General features: G+C 36.3%; 1 protein-coding gene across 12 annotated transcripts in view; it reads right to left on the bottom strand.

The window, feature by feature from the left end:
* LOC134796685 (apoptosis-stimulating of p53 protein 2) overlaps positions 1 to 14,512 on the bottom strand; it is a 288,939-nt gene that overhangs the window by 116,545 nt on the left and 157,882 nt on the right. For 3 of the 12 annotated variants that reach the window (XM_063768839.1, XM_063768844.1, XM_063768846.1), the window contains exon 1: positions 5,004 to 5,140. The exons of 4 other annotated variants lie outside the window; for them this stretch is intronic. Coding sequence is in view for 1 of the 8 variants with exons in the window: in XM_063768847.1 (XP_063624917.1) it covers positions 4,956 to 5,018 (63 nt within the window). In the remaining 7 variants the exon portion in view is untranslated. Of the gene's footprint in view, positions 1 to 4,955; positions 5,141 to 14,512 lie in introns of those variants that run through there. 5 more of the 12 variants (XM_063768842.1, XM_063768847.1, XM_063768840.1 and 2 more) reach the window with 5 other exon arrangements.

Genomic DNA, 14,512 nt, shown 5'->3' with positions numbered 1-14,512 from the left:
AAATTGATTGAATTACATTATTTATACGTCAGTAAAGAATCCACCTTACGTATTTGTTACAAACTATTTAAGGGTCCATAATTATATAAGTAATGATGAATATGGATCAATTAGAAATGAATATAGAAAATACAAACATTCAGAAGTAAATAAATTTACGAATAATAATCACAGTCCGCCGATGTTCTATAAAAATACCTGCATTTTATGTTTATTTTATAGGTACTAAATTTCACGTTCATTGAAATCATAAAATGCGGAAATTGTTCCTCATTTTATTTAAACCTCTAACCTTTTAATATGTCGTTAAAAGGATATAAATTAAGATTTATAGTTAATTTAAGTTATTTTTTTAACTTTGGACTAAATTAAAGTTATATTCACGCTAAAGGGGGCAATGTTGCAAAAATGCAAATATTCAAGAAATTAATTAATACGGTAAGTACGCATTAGCAATGGCTGTGGTAGTTGTATTTGCCTCATATTTAGTTGTACCTATTTAAAAAGTATACACAACAAATATCGGTAATTTTGTTGTGAGTACATATAAATAACTGGATATTATAATATTTGTTTTTATTATGTGTAGTGGGTGGTTTGAAAATGTGATGTCTACCCCAAACTTTTCCATACAGTTTTCGTCGGGTAGTTGCACAAATCTCTGTTTTGACATTTTGCTGGGACATCAGTCAGCCGCGACCACGACCAGTGAAACCTGTGTCGAAACGTCGGTAAATAAAGGTAATTGAATAAAATTAGCGTTAGACCCGTCTATAAATGTGAGTTAATAAGTGGATATTGTTAGTATGGTTATTTTTATTAGGTTAGGTTATTGCGAAGACGTGTTATCGTGTTAAGCCACTATTTACAACTTCATGCGCGCTCAACTTTATTCGTCCTTGTTTTATTGTTATGAGTTATGACTTCAAGCGCCTACAGTTGCGTGTGTCCGTGGGCTACGACCACCGCTTACGTGTTGTTTTTAACCACATCGTATTGTTCTTAACTGTATCTACTAAAAAATATGTATTTCTTTGTTACTCCCAGGCGCTTTAACAGTTTGAACTTTAACGTAAGGTGTCCTTTTAATTGTTCTATAATTGTGAGTGTCATATATTTCATATTCAGTCATTTAATCATTGCATTCACGAACAACATAGTAGGTACATGTACAAGGTAACAAATTTGTGCAAATTTTTAACATAATTAATTGACAACCTATTATCTATTTACACAGCTATAATGTCTGTGTAAATAGATAATAGGTAGTATTAAAAAAAAAACTAACTTACAATAATAGAAACTATCGATTATCGATTCGATAGCAGAATTAGTCGATTATTTATCAGCGGAGCGAACAACCACGCCAGGCGGCTGCGGTCAAGGCAAACAGATTCCGTCGAAACCCATTCAGAGGGTAATTCCAACAGCTTTCAGAATGCTAGTCGTTTTGCCCTTCTCTGGCCTGGCTGTAAGGAATGGGTCGGTGCGGCATCAGTATATTGACTGTGATGTTTAAGGGTGTGCCATCTTGTCGCCTTAACCGCCAGTGGTCACCTATAGGTTATGTACGCTTTCTATTACTACCTGATTGGCGTAGATGCAGGGGTACGTAATGCTACCACGCATTCGTGTCTATCACGTCGACCGCCTATATGTCTAAACAGTGACAAAGTGTAGCACAAAGTATTTGTAGCCTACCTACTATACTATCCGCAAATCAAAATGAGGACAGAGATCATATTACCATGTTTTTCACTCCTGCTACTACTATGCAAGTGTGAATGAGATGATTTACGACATCGTCGTCAGTTTGGTTTGCCGATAATAAATATAGCAGCTTTGCCCATTATGATACATTTGCAAAGGACCAAGGTACGTTTTAATAGTAGGTACATTATGATACAAATGTGTGGCGATACATTAAAAAAATAACACCGAAGGGAGTGTTTTAAATCGACCCGAGTTGCGAATCACCTCGCACGTGTATTGGACAACGATTAAACAACGAGTTAAATTTTCGACATACGCACGTATAGTGCTAGTTACCGCACTAGGGCGGTAAATTAGCACCATATGTACTGTAAAAGAGGTTATGGCTCCTCTATACGATGGGCCAACGCCGGCCAATCCAAGGGACGCAGCCATGCGGTAGAATGAGATAGCAATAAGCCAACCGACACCAATACCCCCTCTACACGTTGTCCCAACATCATATTGGACCAATAGGTTGGGCCAACGTGTAGGGGAGCCATTACATATCTTATTATACTGGTTGTATCCATAACTTACTTGCGTTAGGCAAGTATCGGAAACATGCGGTCAGATTTACAGGGACAAACAAGTATTTATTTTGGAATCAAACTCAAACGGTGTCAACGGGGTTCGCGAATTAACATTTCAAGTTTGTTTGTTTATGTTTGGAATTCCTTAAGCTGTTGCTTAATTATTAGAAAAGGGTTAGACATTTCCTGATTGTTATAATCATTAGAGCTTGTTTAGCTTGATAATAGAATATGAATCCTGTGTAAAACATATGTTCGAATTTTGAAGTAATATTCATGACTTACCCATTCATAAACGCGCTACAAACCTCAATTAGCTATAGTTCGTTTTTTTTAGCATTAGAAATAAGGTAAACAATCTTCACATTCTTGACGTGTCTTTTAATTGAAAACCACATTTTAATAATAATTTACGGCAAATATGTAACAATTATGAATCTAATACGATCATTTATATTCTTCTGCTTTCATAAGTAATAGTTACTGATTTTTAAAAAGCGTTTTTCAATTAAAAGACATGTCAAGATCGCTTACCTTCTTTCAAGTTCTTTCTAATGCTAAAAAAAACGAACTATAATAATCGTTTGTCCTTATTTGTCTTGTATTTTGACTTATGTATTTGTAAGAAAGTGATAAAACATAATTTAACTAAATCAGGCCCGTAAAGTTTTATGAATAAGGGGGTAAGTATTTAGACAAATGTATGATGGTTTTTTAATCATTGCATTCTAATAAAAATGCTCCGCGACGTAAGAACTTTTCATGGTCCCTTTTATAGAATGACACAAACAGACTGCTAAGATTAGAGAGATAAGTAGATAGAATTTATTGCACACCACAATAAAAGAAAATAGTAGAGGAAAAACAACTGATTTAAGATCTACGACTTCAGGCGATCTTGTCACCAAAAAGCGGTTACTTCTGATCACCTTTGGATATCGGAAGTGGGAACCAAAATAACAAAAGTGAAATAAAGTTTATTAGAGAATATTATAAAGCAAACCCAAGTCGAAGGTAAATATAGTTTGAAGCACGTATTAAGTTATCACGACTATTCTGGAGTATTCCTAATAGATGTAAATCAAATTAGTGACCACAGAAACCACCCAATTTTATAAGATTAATTTTGATGCTATCAGAAATTCAGCCGGATTATATCAAACGTCGAGAACACTTGCCTTAACTAGGCCAATTTCTTTTCCAATAAAATTCCGAGTCCAAATCACATAGTACTAATTGGACCGCTGATTTTCTTCAGTTTTCTTGCCTTTGAATTTAAGTTATTCAACATGGCCCGGTCAAATCCCTCTAATCAAAGTAACTTAAATCGTAACGTAACGTAAATAATTACTTAATTTTTTAATGTTCTTCAATAACTGCGAGTTATAATACTTATACTTATTCTAATAGGAAAGTGTGTGTTTGTTACTCGATCACGCAAAAACGATTTGGGTAAAATTTAGCACAAAGATAATATTTGATAACCTATGTCCTAGATTAATATAAAGGCTAAGATCCCTCTTACTATAAAAGTATAAACGGATGGTGTTTAGCAAAAATGTGTCAACCCACATTCATTTTGCAATAAGATGTCAACTCAAAAAGTTGACGCATAAAGTTGACATTATATTGAAAAATGAATGTGGGTTGACACATTTTTGCTAAACACCATCCAAACTATCTAAAGAGCACAATGTCACAATGTAGTAGGTATAACGGAGCCTAAATAGCCACATATTTTTTACGTCGCTTGTACTTACTTTTGTACACATAAGAACAGTAATTATTTGCGTGTGATCGATGCGAATTAAACTTGTTTTTTATTAACAGTACATGTCTCCTCGACAGTACCTAATAAAGCCTGCTCTTCAGTGCTCCTTGAGGATTCAAACTTGGTTTAATTGATAGATATATCGGCAACTTGCCACATAAATACACTTACATTAAATAAACAGTACGGTTACCATCAGTTTGTCACTGACATAAACGCCGTCCAGAACGTAATTTACTTTCTATACATCCCGTTTGCACTAATATGCGAGTGCGAGCGAGATGTATAGAAAGTAAATTACGTTCTCGACGGCGTTTATGTCAGTGACAAACTGATGGTAACCGTACTGATGAACAAAAGTTTATCAGTTAAGTAAGAATATACTTTGGTGTTTATATATTGTATGTTTCAGACCGCAGTTCAAGGATTTACACGTGGTGACAAATTGCAAACAAGAAGATCCTTTTCCAGATAAACACTTTGCCCCATATGGGTAGGCAGAGACTAATGAAGTAATGACTCTAAGACACGTTTATAATGCTCCTTTGAGTTCATTCATGAGTTCTCGAGGGATATAAAACATATGTAGATCTACAATATCGGAAGTAATGTTTACGGTAATTAAAATTTATCTGACAAAAGAAACTTTTCAAAGGAATCTGCAAGAGAACATTCTTTTAAAGTATTTATACATAAAGTTAAGTTGGGAGTTTCAAAGCATCCGTATCTCTTTGATGTCAGAGATTAGTTGTGTTCAATTAATTATTATAAGTTTTCGCCGAGCATTTGCAAACGAGCGGAAATTAGAGGCCTAATCAATTATTGTTGAAAGTACAAGGCTTAGTACTTCAATTTGAAACATCGAGTTGTTGAAAAAGCTTTAACAACTTTTTTTTAACTCGTGCGAATTGTCGAAGGTTTCCAGTCCTGCTAATATTAAAACTCACGTTTACGCATTCCATGAATCCTATATTGTTTAAACCACTTTGAATCGTAATTCGCTGTCACAACGGGACCGCGGGAGCGCGCGGGCATCACGCGACCAGCCCCCACGGAGGGCTCGGGGCAACTGACGCCGACAGAAAGCTCTCACCAGGGTGCAACCCCCCTCTCTCCACTAAAAATGCACATATTAAAAGCGAAAAAAGTATGACTGCAAAGGAATGCGAGAATTGTTGCACGTCCCCGTAATTACTAGTTCCCTGCAACCCCTTGTTTCTTCGCTTTCTAATGAGGTTCTAAACGAGAGCGAAGGAATGCGCTACCTGTAGAGCCGACCTATCCGTTTATCTACGCCCGCGATTATGCTCAAAGTTAAATTGGAAACTTCGAGATAACTGATTTTATACCACGAGTCTCTAAGCAAATGATTAAAATCTAAAACTTTTAGCTTAATGTTTTAGGGGTCTATTAGTTGACTCATTAGCGCATAAGATAAAACTTTGCAGGTACCTGTTTAAGATTTAACGTTACCACACAAGTACATAATATATACTAAAGTGATAGATTATATTGCAATTCTAAAATACTATCCGCCTTCAAATAAAGCTTCAACTGTTCTAAAGCGAATGTACCTTTTGGCCGCTACCTCCGATATTGCGCTCGGTTGCATTATGCATACAAAAGTCGATCGAGTCTAAGAAAGGAATTTAATATGTACGATCTGAACCGAACGATTAAGTCTATAAAAAGACCTGCTGAAGTTGAAGTATCTTCAAGTAATTGAGATCCTAACAAAGGAGGTTTTGAGTAGTTACCTGAGCAACAGCCGCGAGCAACGAACGGCTTTCAATAAAACTCTTCAGTGAAGTGTACAGCAAGTCGTTGCACTACTCGATCTAAATTCTGAATTCATACGACGCTGAATCGGCGAGATAGTTGAGCGAACGAAAGGAAGTTTTGATTTCTGTTTGAATAATAAAGAACGTCACAAACTCGGGTGTATTTTGTTTGTTATTGCTTCGCATCCGTTAGCGAATGGTGAATGTTGAACAACGTTCTTTGTAACTAGTTTACTCAAAATTTCAATTTGTTTTCCTTAACAGAGGAAATACCATTAAAAACCAAAAATGAAATGGAGTTTCCATGTAAAGAACTAGAATATATTACACACTCACGAATTTGCCAACTCTTAACGTACCAAAGCACGATACACAAAAGTCATGGGCCCCATTCCATGCTCATAAGAGTAGAGCAAGACTAACAGCGAAGTGACAAATGAAATATGTAAATGTACAAACATGGCCATTGTTTGCCGTGAGTGGGCGTTTGTCCATGGGTGTAGTGAAAGTGTACGTGCCTCTGTGAAATGAGACCAATTGTGACTTAGACGGAGTACAATCCGTTGATTTATAACTAGCAAATAATGCCTTCTGGAGTTGAATGCGATTTATAAGATTTAAAACCATAGAAATCTCTTGTGTAGCTTTCTCATAACTAAAATGGAAGTTAAATTTCAACAGTTTCCCAAATACAAAGGACTTAAATTTTGATAATGTTCATTAGCACAGTTTGTCTGTTGACATCTCCAATCAGCTCGAACCACAGTTAAATTCATCGCCCAACACTGACCTATCCACAAACGGCATCGCAGATTGGCCAACTGACATTGAAAGGGAATTCGCCAGAGACCGCTCCGCTCCAGTGATTTAAGGTGTCCCACTTTGTGCAAACCCTGAATGGAAGAGTAGCGACCTGCAAGAACCCATACCTGATCGTAAATCAGATACTTCTTTCAAACACTCATTTAAAGTAACAGCTTAAAGCCATAAAGATAAGGCTGAAAGTTAAGCGCACCCAATCCGACTTTGTAGCTTTCGTTGGCCCAAAGAATGCGCTATTGAGAAAAAGGTGCTCGGAGATAAGGGCTTTATCGATGTATAAAGTATGTTATTATGAAGTTTGTCGGCCGCCTCTAAGATGCTCCGAGCAAAAAAGAATGCAACCTTTATTCATCGAGGTATTCCTGGCATCTCTTTATTTGCACCTGTCGTAACTTTCACGGGCTTAGCGGATCGATGTTTTTATTTATGCGTCCCGTTGCGTGAACAGATTACATATACGCCACCATGTGCTACTAAATATCTATTGTTTATATTTAACGCCGGACTGTTTTAGCATGAAAGCCTATTTTAATCTCACTCGGAAAAGTTAATTAAAGTTTCGATGAAAGAAGAAAAATATTATGGGGCATTACTTAGCTTGAGGAATTTCAACAACTTTGTTACGGTAAGCGGCAGTCTGGCGTCATAATATTCTTTTTATTACCAGCGAAAAAAGCGTTGGTTTCACTTTTAGATAAAAAGAGGAATATGAAGCGATGCCGACATGTGGAGCGCAGACAGATTCAGGTGTCCGTTTACACGACAAAAAAACTTGACCCCGGGGCCCTTGTCTCGTCATAGGGATTTGTTTACAATCGGAAGGATATCTATCTATCCCATCAATGTCATATCCATTTCTTGTTCGGTTATAATAAATGATACTTTTATTTTACGAATTACCCAGAAAAGAAAAACTATCGCACTTTATACAATTTTGGGATCATTATAAGTAAAATGACCATTACATTGCAAATAACTTGGATTGATATTGGTATAATAAAGAGTAAATAAACATAACACTCAATATTCGTATAGTTTATGTAGTATTCGTATACGTACTTTAGCTATAATGCATACAATTATGTCATATCATGCCATTTTATGACAAGTATAAAAGAAAAGTCTTCTATACTCAACAAATAATAATATTTTTAATTTTTAACAAGCAGAAACGTCTGCGAACGATGCTATTAAGCTTAGAATAAATTTAAAAGTGGAAAAATCCAGGGGTCGTGATTTCAAGTCTCACCCAAGACAGTAATTTTTCCACTTTTAAATCTATTCTAAGCTTAAATAATAATATATACAGAAACACAAACAGTTGGATGTATACCAGGCTGGCCCTTAATGACCTGGCCTGACCCACTTCTGCGCAACATTTCATGACATGTCATGCACCGCCTATTGTATAACAATCTACACAGTAGTTTTTCAACGGAAAAGCGTCAACCTGTTTCCTTTATTTTTAGGTTTAGACAAAGTATGAGTTCTTGAGACTATTAAGGGGCCCACTGATTACCAGTTCGCCGGACGATATTGACAGCTCCGAACAACTGACAGGCTGAACTGAACTGGTAATTTGTGGGCCCCTTTATGTCCGTAGTATCGTAATCGTTCACAGAACTTACGAGCGTGTACCTGTACCTACTTAATTTATACGAGTACAACTTGTTAGGGTTGCTAAGATTGATGTAACGATTAGAGACAACGATAGTCGTCCAACTCGGATCACAGCAGCCCCGACCCTTAGTACCCTTGTTACCTAACAACTCGGAACATGCCGTTTCCCGGAATTACTTCATAAAGTTACCTTTAAACTAGCTACCAGCTTCGACACCTTTCATTACAAGAAAGACTAACTTTGTAGGTCAGAGAAGGGGATTTCGGTTCTAAAGACTTAGTTTAGTACATATTTTCTATAAATTCATTTTGTACCTAATCATATAAATGTGTTTGGTTAAATTTTGTTGCAAATATGTGATGTTTTTGATTTAAAGGAACACTTAACAAAAAACTACACTTTTAAAGAACACAACATTCAATCAATTTTAATTTAAAATAATAAGGATAAGTACTTAATATCGGCTACAATATTAATATAGTGACAGATGTTAGAGATGCATTTACTTTTGAATGAAAATTAAAAAAAAATTAGGACCATAAACAAACCACATTTAAATGGCAGAAAAATACTTATACGTAAACTGAAATTATATCCTCTTGCCGCTAAACTATTACAAGAAAAATTTACAGTGAAGGATGAATCAGAAGAGTAAATACGAAATAAAATTGAATTAATCTTGTTTTAAAATATAGCAAAACAAATCTGTTCAAATTAAATATGATTACTCGTTAGTGTGTGACATTATATTTTTAGACGGTCAGAATAAAGCATAACGTATAATATGTACATAAAGCAAGAAACTTTAAAGCATAAGTAAATTTTGCACAATATATTTTGCAAGCATATCGGTTATGCGCTCAAGTTAAACTGGGAAGATCGTAGTAAGTATGTTTATTCATGTGAAACAGCTTAGCGAAGCATTTGGCCAGTTCTCAGCCGTTTGCGCTACCTCAGAGAAATGCTTTGGAAGCGGGTTTCTAACACCGGAGCGGAATTTAAAAAGCTCTCTGATTAGTAAGAGGGTTAGATTCCTTGTATGACCACTTAACTTACTTAACCCTTTACTAGGCTAAGGGATATATTTCCCACTTTCGGCACTTCAAACATGTGTTCAATTTTCTATGAGTATGACTGACATTCGATTGTCATTTTTGAAATGTCGGCCTGGTAAAGGGTTAACCCCATAGTTGATTTCCAGGTTAACGGGAAGTCATGGATATTGATAATTTCTGTCCATTAGATACCCACATCAAGACAAACTTCTAACACAGTTTTGGCTTTTACAAGTTTCAGGCAGTGAATTATCGCGTCGCTAACTTTCAGGAAGGTAATGATATAGCACACTTATATCCATTTTGTGATTTTAATTAAGTTATTTGGTTACTATGTAAAATTTTGTCCAATTCCGACGAGTAACAAATAAACAGGAACATTATAATATAACATAAAGATTACGTGTTCAACTAGAAGCCGCGCAACATTTACAACACTTCCACGACACTACGTCCGGCGCGAATGGATTTCACCGTCTATAAATTTTATAAATCCGATATCGTACCGCGCTCCCAGACGTGGTCGCGTCCGAAACAGACCCAAACGTCAACTAGCGAACTATGAAACCGTGGAAAATGTTCATTTGAAAACTTATATATTTTATATGTATTTTTTGTTCGCCTTTTTACATTGAATAAGTATGTATATTATTTATTATTAAGTATGTATATGTGTATGTATATTATGTACATAAAAATAAAGTTTCTGCATACATACATATGTACTTTCTATCTAAAAAGGCGGATACAAAAGTCACACGTTTTATAATCTATTAAGGGGTACATATTCTGATGGAACCTCTTATATTCGATTCCGTCGCTCTTAACGATTTGTTTCAAAATTATTTTGTGACTGTTAAAGCTATATACATGCCGAATTTCGTTGTTTCTATCGAATAGGACTGTATTTTTATTTTATTTGAACTTGGAGGCTATTTTATACACAATTTGCTGCACAAATAGCGCCACCGTAAAACAATTCAGTGTCAAATTGGTTAAAGCGGAGAACGGCGTACTAGTTTGTGTTACATTGTTGAAATGATAAAGTAAAAGATCCACTTTAAAATACTTTTACCAAGCTAGTTTGCTAAGAGAAACACGATGAACTAGAATACAGTGGATACATTTAATGAGGTTGACCCTACTGAAAAATAATAATATGAATAGCTGACTTTAAATACAGTTAGTATAACAAAAACAAATATAGTAAGTAAGAATACAGTTAGCTAGGTATACATCTGCAGTAGCTGATAAAACTACGTGTTTGTTAAAAAAGGTAGGTATGTGTAAATACAAATCTTAATTGTTTTACAGTGGAATCCGTTTATTATGACTCCGCTTATACTGACCAACCGCTTACTATGACGTAATTACTGTGCGAAGTTTGGTTTTCATATAAAATTATTTGTGACAAAGTCGGATAAGATGACTTCGCTTATAGTGACAAACCGCTTACTATGACCTATAAATCATGAAATTATGTCCGGTTATACTGACACATTCGCTGGTTTTCGTGACCGTCCCCGCGTCTTTCCCTGCGAGGAAGTTTGGGGCGTACGTGGCATGTAAGTTGTTTACTTTTGATGCTCAATTACAAGTTGATAATTGGTACAAGTTTAATAAAACTCATCTCTCACAAAGGAATTTGAGATTAATTTGGAAAAATTAACAAAAATAAGAAGTTAATCAACTATGCTTTATATGACATCCGCTTAGTATGACGTATTTGTCATTTCCCTTTGATGTCATTGTAAGCGGATTCTACTGTATATATGGACAAAGGTCCATATATAAAACAATTAAGAGCGCGTTGTTCTAACTGATACTATGAATACTATTGATGCTGACTGTGAATTCATACACAACGTAAAACACAAAGTTTGTCAATTATATCGCAGCGTTATGTATTAACAATGAATATTTAAAATCCTGATAACCTCCTCATCACTCACCCTCTTTCAAAGACATCGCACCAACCAACGGGTTTCGATAATGCGTTTTGCGAGAATAGAAACCTCATATTAATATCTGAGAGGGATATGAAAGTAAAAAGGCTTTTGTCTCCGAAAACACTTAAGCCGCGGTGTATAATCCCCCAGCAATAAATCTCGCTCTCACGCGTAAACATGCTCTCGAAAAATGAATCGTTTAGCCAAAAATATAAGTCACACCGTTCTCCCAAAGGATTTTGAGGCAGTGACGGGAAAATGTGAAAGATTGCGAAGTTAAAAACGATAGGTGAAAAACAACGAAGCTGGCATTATTAAGGGCACTCACGAATATATGCTGAGAAATATACTTTGTAAAGGATTTTTTACCAAGAATGACTCTTAAAAACTGTATTAATTATACAACGTGAATTCAGATTGATAAGATTTCTGTAACTATTTAATCAACAGGGCTGTATGGCGTATTTTTTTTAAATATATTTTGGTCAAATAAATGGGACTATTTACAGATAGGTACTCACAACAGTGATTTTCATTCATATTTTCTTACGGAAAACGGATACGACCCTGTTCTCAATAGTTACAGTCAAATGCGAGTCACAGTCCGCATAGAAATGACTTTAAATCACGGTCACCAGAATCAAAGTTAACTTAACTTATATGTCCATTTTCGTTGCCATTTCTGTAATATTTGAGTAACAATATGTACACCAACAAAAGCTTGTTCAAATAGAAACGTTCAATACATGTGACTAAAACCTCCATAATATATCGTCGTCAAAACGAGCGAGGGCTATAAGGGAGTGTTTACACACAGCGGATAATTCCGGGGGCAAAGGGCGCCGCGAAACGTGAAGATCAGGCCCTCAAGGCGCCTTAATGACCTGCAAATATCGGGATAACACATGAGATTTGGGTCCCTTTGCTCTTTCAGCTTTGCAGTAATTGACGTCCAAAGCTTTGAGTGAGTAGTATAATGTAGTTTGTATCACATCTTTGCAATATGAGCCATTAGCTTAAATACACATTAATCCATGGGCTCTAATTATTTAACAACAAAAGTACCGGCCAATATCATAATCAAGTATGTGATGTTTAAAACCTTTTCGCCGCCATTGACTTGATATAATTAGTAAATTTCGTGCCCCGCACGCCACGACTTCATATCAAGTCACGGAAGGTCAGGTTTGTTTACGTTCAATTTTTGACATGGCGTTGATGACACTTTATTACTTCATTGACGTGGAGGTGAAAAAGTTAAAATGAACTTCTTATTTATTCATATACAGGGCGTTTTTTGAACAACTAGCCATATTGTGCAAGGTGATTAGGTAGGTGATACTGAACAACTTTTTCTATGGGACCATTCCGAAATCCCAAAACAAAATTTGGCTTTCCCATAGAAAACGTCGACTTCCGCTCGACTAAAATGTATGAAACGGCCAAAAAATTTTTTGTGATCGGTGTTTGTAGTTGGTACCATAGAAAAAGTTGTTCAGTATGGCCTACCTAATCAACTCGCATAATATGGCTAGTTGTTCAAAAACCGCCCTGTATATCGAATTTGGTGACATGGTGTGCCTTGTCGTCTCCTAGTTTCACTGACAAGAATCTATCAGGTAATTTTTTTGAAAAACTTAGTGTTTTTGAAAAGAAGCTTGCACAATAGGGTCAATAAAGTAACAAGGCCTAACTAAATATGTAACGTCACAATTTGCGACATTTTCAAGCAAAAGGTACCACTTTGTCGGTTGTCGATAAGGTAGATTTCAAATTGAAGCTATTATGGACATAGCGCCTTATTGACAACCGACAATAAGTACCATTTCGGTTGAGAATGGCACATTTGCCCACATTCCACGTGAAAAGTAACACAAGAGAACTAACACATTAACTAGCCACACCCCTGACCCGAATTCGATTTACCTTAGTTTTTGTGCCACCCCTATTTGTAAAAACTTAACGAGACGGGCGTAGAAAAAGTGTGAACGTCGGATTTTTTGTTTGAACACCATTTAAAAGGAAGTTACTTGCAAGATGAATGCTACGACTATGCATACAGACTATATGTGATATGAATTTAAACATACAGACAATAACGTAAAAGTTTCTTGCTCATTTCTGTTTTTTTTTTGTATATTTTTGATAATGGCACTTGTGTAAATATTATCAAATAACTTTACTATTAAAGATGCACGCTTGTACAATAACGTAAAAGTACATAACAATTTCCACAACTCAATAAAAGTACATAACGACACAGTCAATTATTTAGTAATACTAATAAAGTAAAAGATCTCAGTGTTATCGGAACGTCAAAGAGCTTTTGTGTTAACAGAATTTAGTCTCGACGTTTTTACTGTCTCACTTCAGAGCGTAAAATAAAGTGTTCTTGTACCAGTAACACTGAGAAACGTTTACAGATCATTCGCTCACTAGATGGAGCATCAGCCACGTTACGCGCAAGGGAAACGAAGCCATGGAGCGGCTTGTTGTTGAGAGCAGAGTGGATAGTACAAGACCCAGAATGAGCCCGCGGCGCCGCGCCCTTCAATGCGATGGACCGACAAGTGAAGTTTCTCACAGTCACCCTTAAATCTGTGCGAGCGAAATGCATTAAATAGAGAATAGAGAAGCATGGCGGGAAACAATTAAAAAGCCTTGCAACGACTTCTGTGACCACGACTACTCTGACAAGAGTATACGACTAAGAAGAATATGGAGCTTATAAGACGAGTCTCACCATGCACAGGTTCTCCCAAAGTAATGAAGAAATGGGACACACTACAGTACTTCGACACAAACGAGTCTATCTTAGAGGAGCTCAATATCACCACAAGGCTATCCACCATCTGTACCCAAAGAGTCCTTAAATTCTTCGGCCACACAGTAAGACGCAGCACGGACACGCTAGAAAGGCGCATTATTACCGGGAGTGTCGACGGACGAAGGAGTAGAGTGCGTGCACCCAGCAGATGGTCAGATGTGGTCCAAAATATTACCCAGACTTCGCTTTAGGCAACGATGCAGATGGCCGAAGATCGAGAGGCCTGGAGAGCAGTGGTATATAGGAAGAATAACCCATAGGAGTCACGTCCCTCAGACACGAGGTCACGACCACGAAGAAGAAGACAGTACAGTTGCATATAGGTAAGATTACGATCACGTCACGCTTAAAATAAATACTTCTATAAAATGTTATTTTAGAGCTGTTTTGATGAAAATTGG

The sequence above is a fragment of the Cydia splendana genome, chromosome 14 (genome assembly GCF_910591565.1).
Source record: "Cydia splendana chromosome 14, ilCydSple1.2, whole genome shotgun sequence".
In the NCBI taxonomy this organism is placed as follows: Eukaryota; Metazoa; Arthropoda; class Insecta; order Lepidoptera; family Tortricidae; genus Cydia; species Cydia splendana.
The sequence above is the reverse complement of the archived record's forward strand: the minus strand, read 5'-3'. Positions and strand labels throughout refer to the sequence as shown.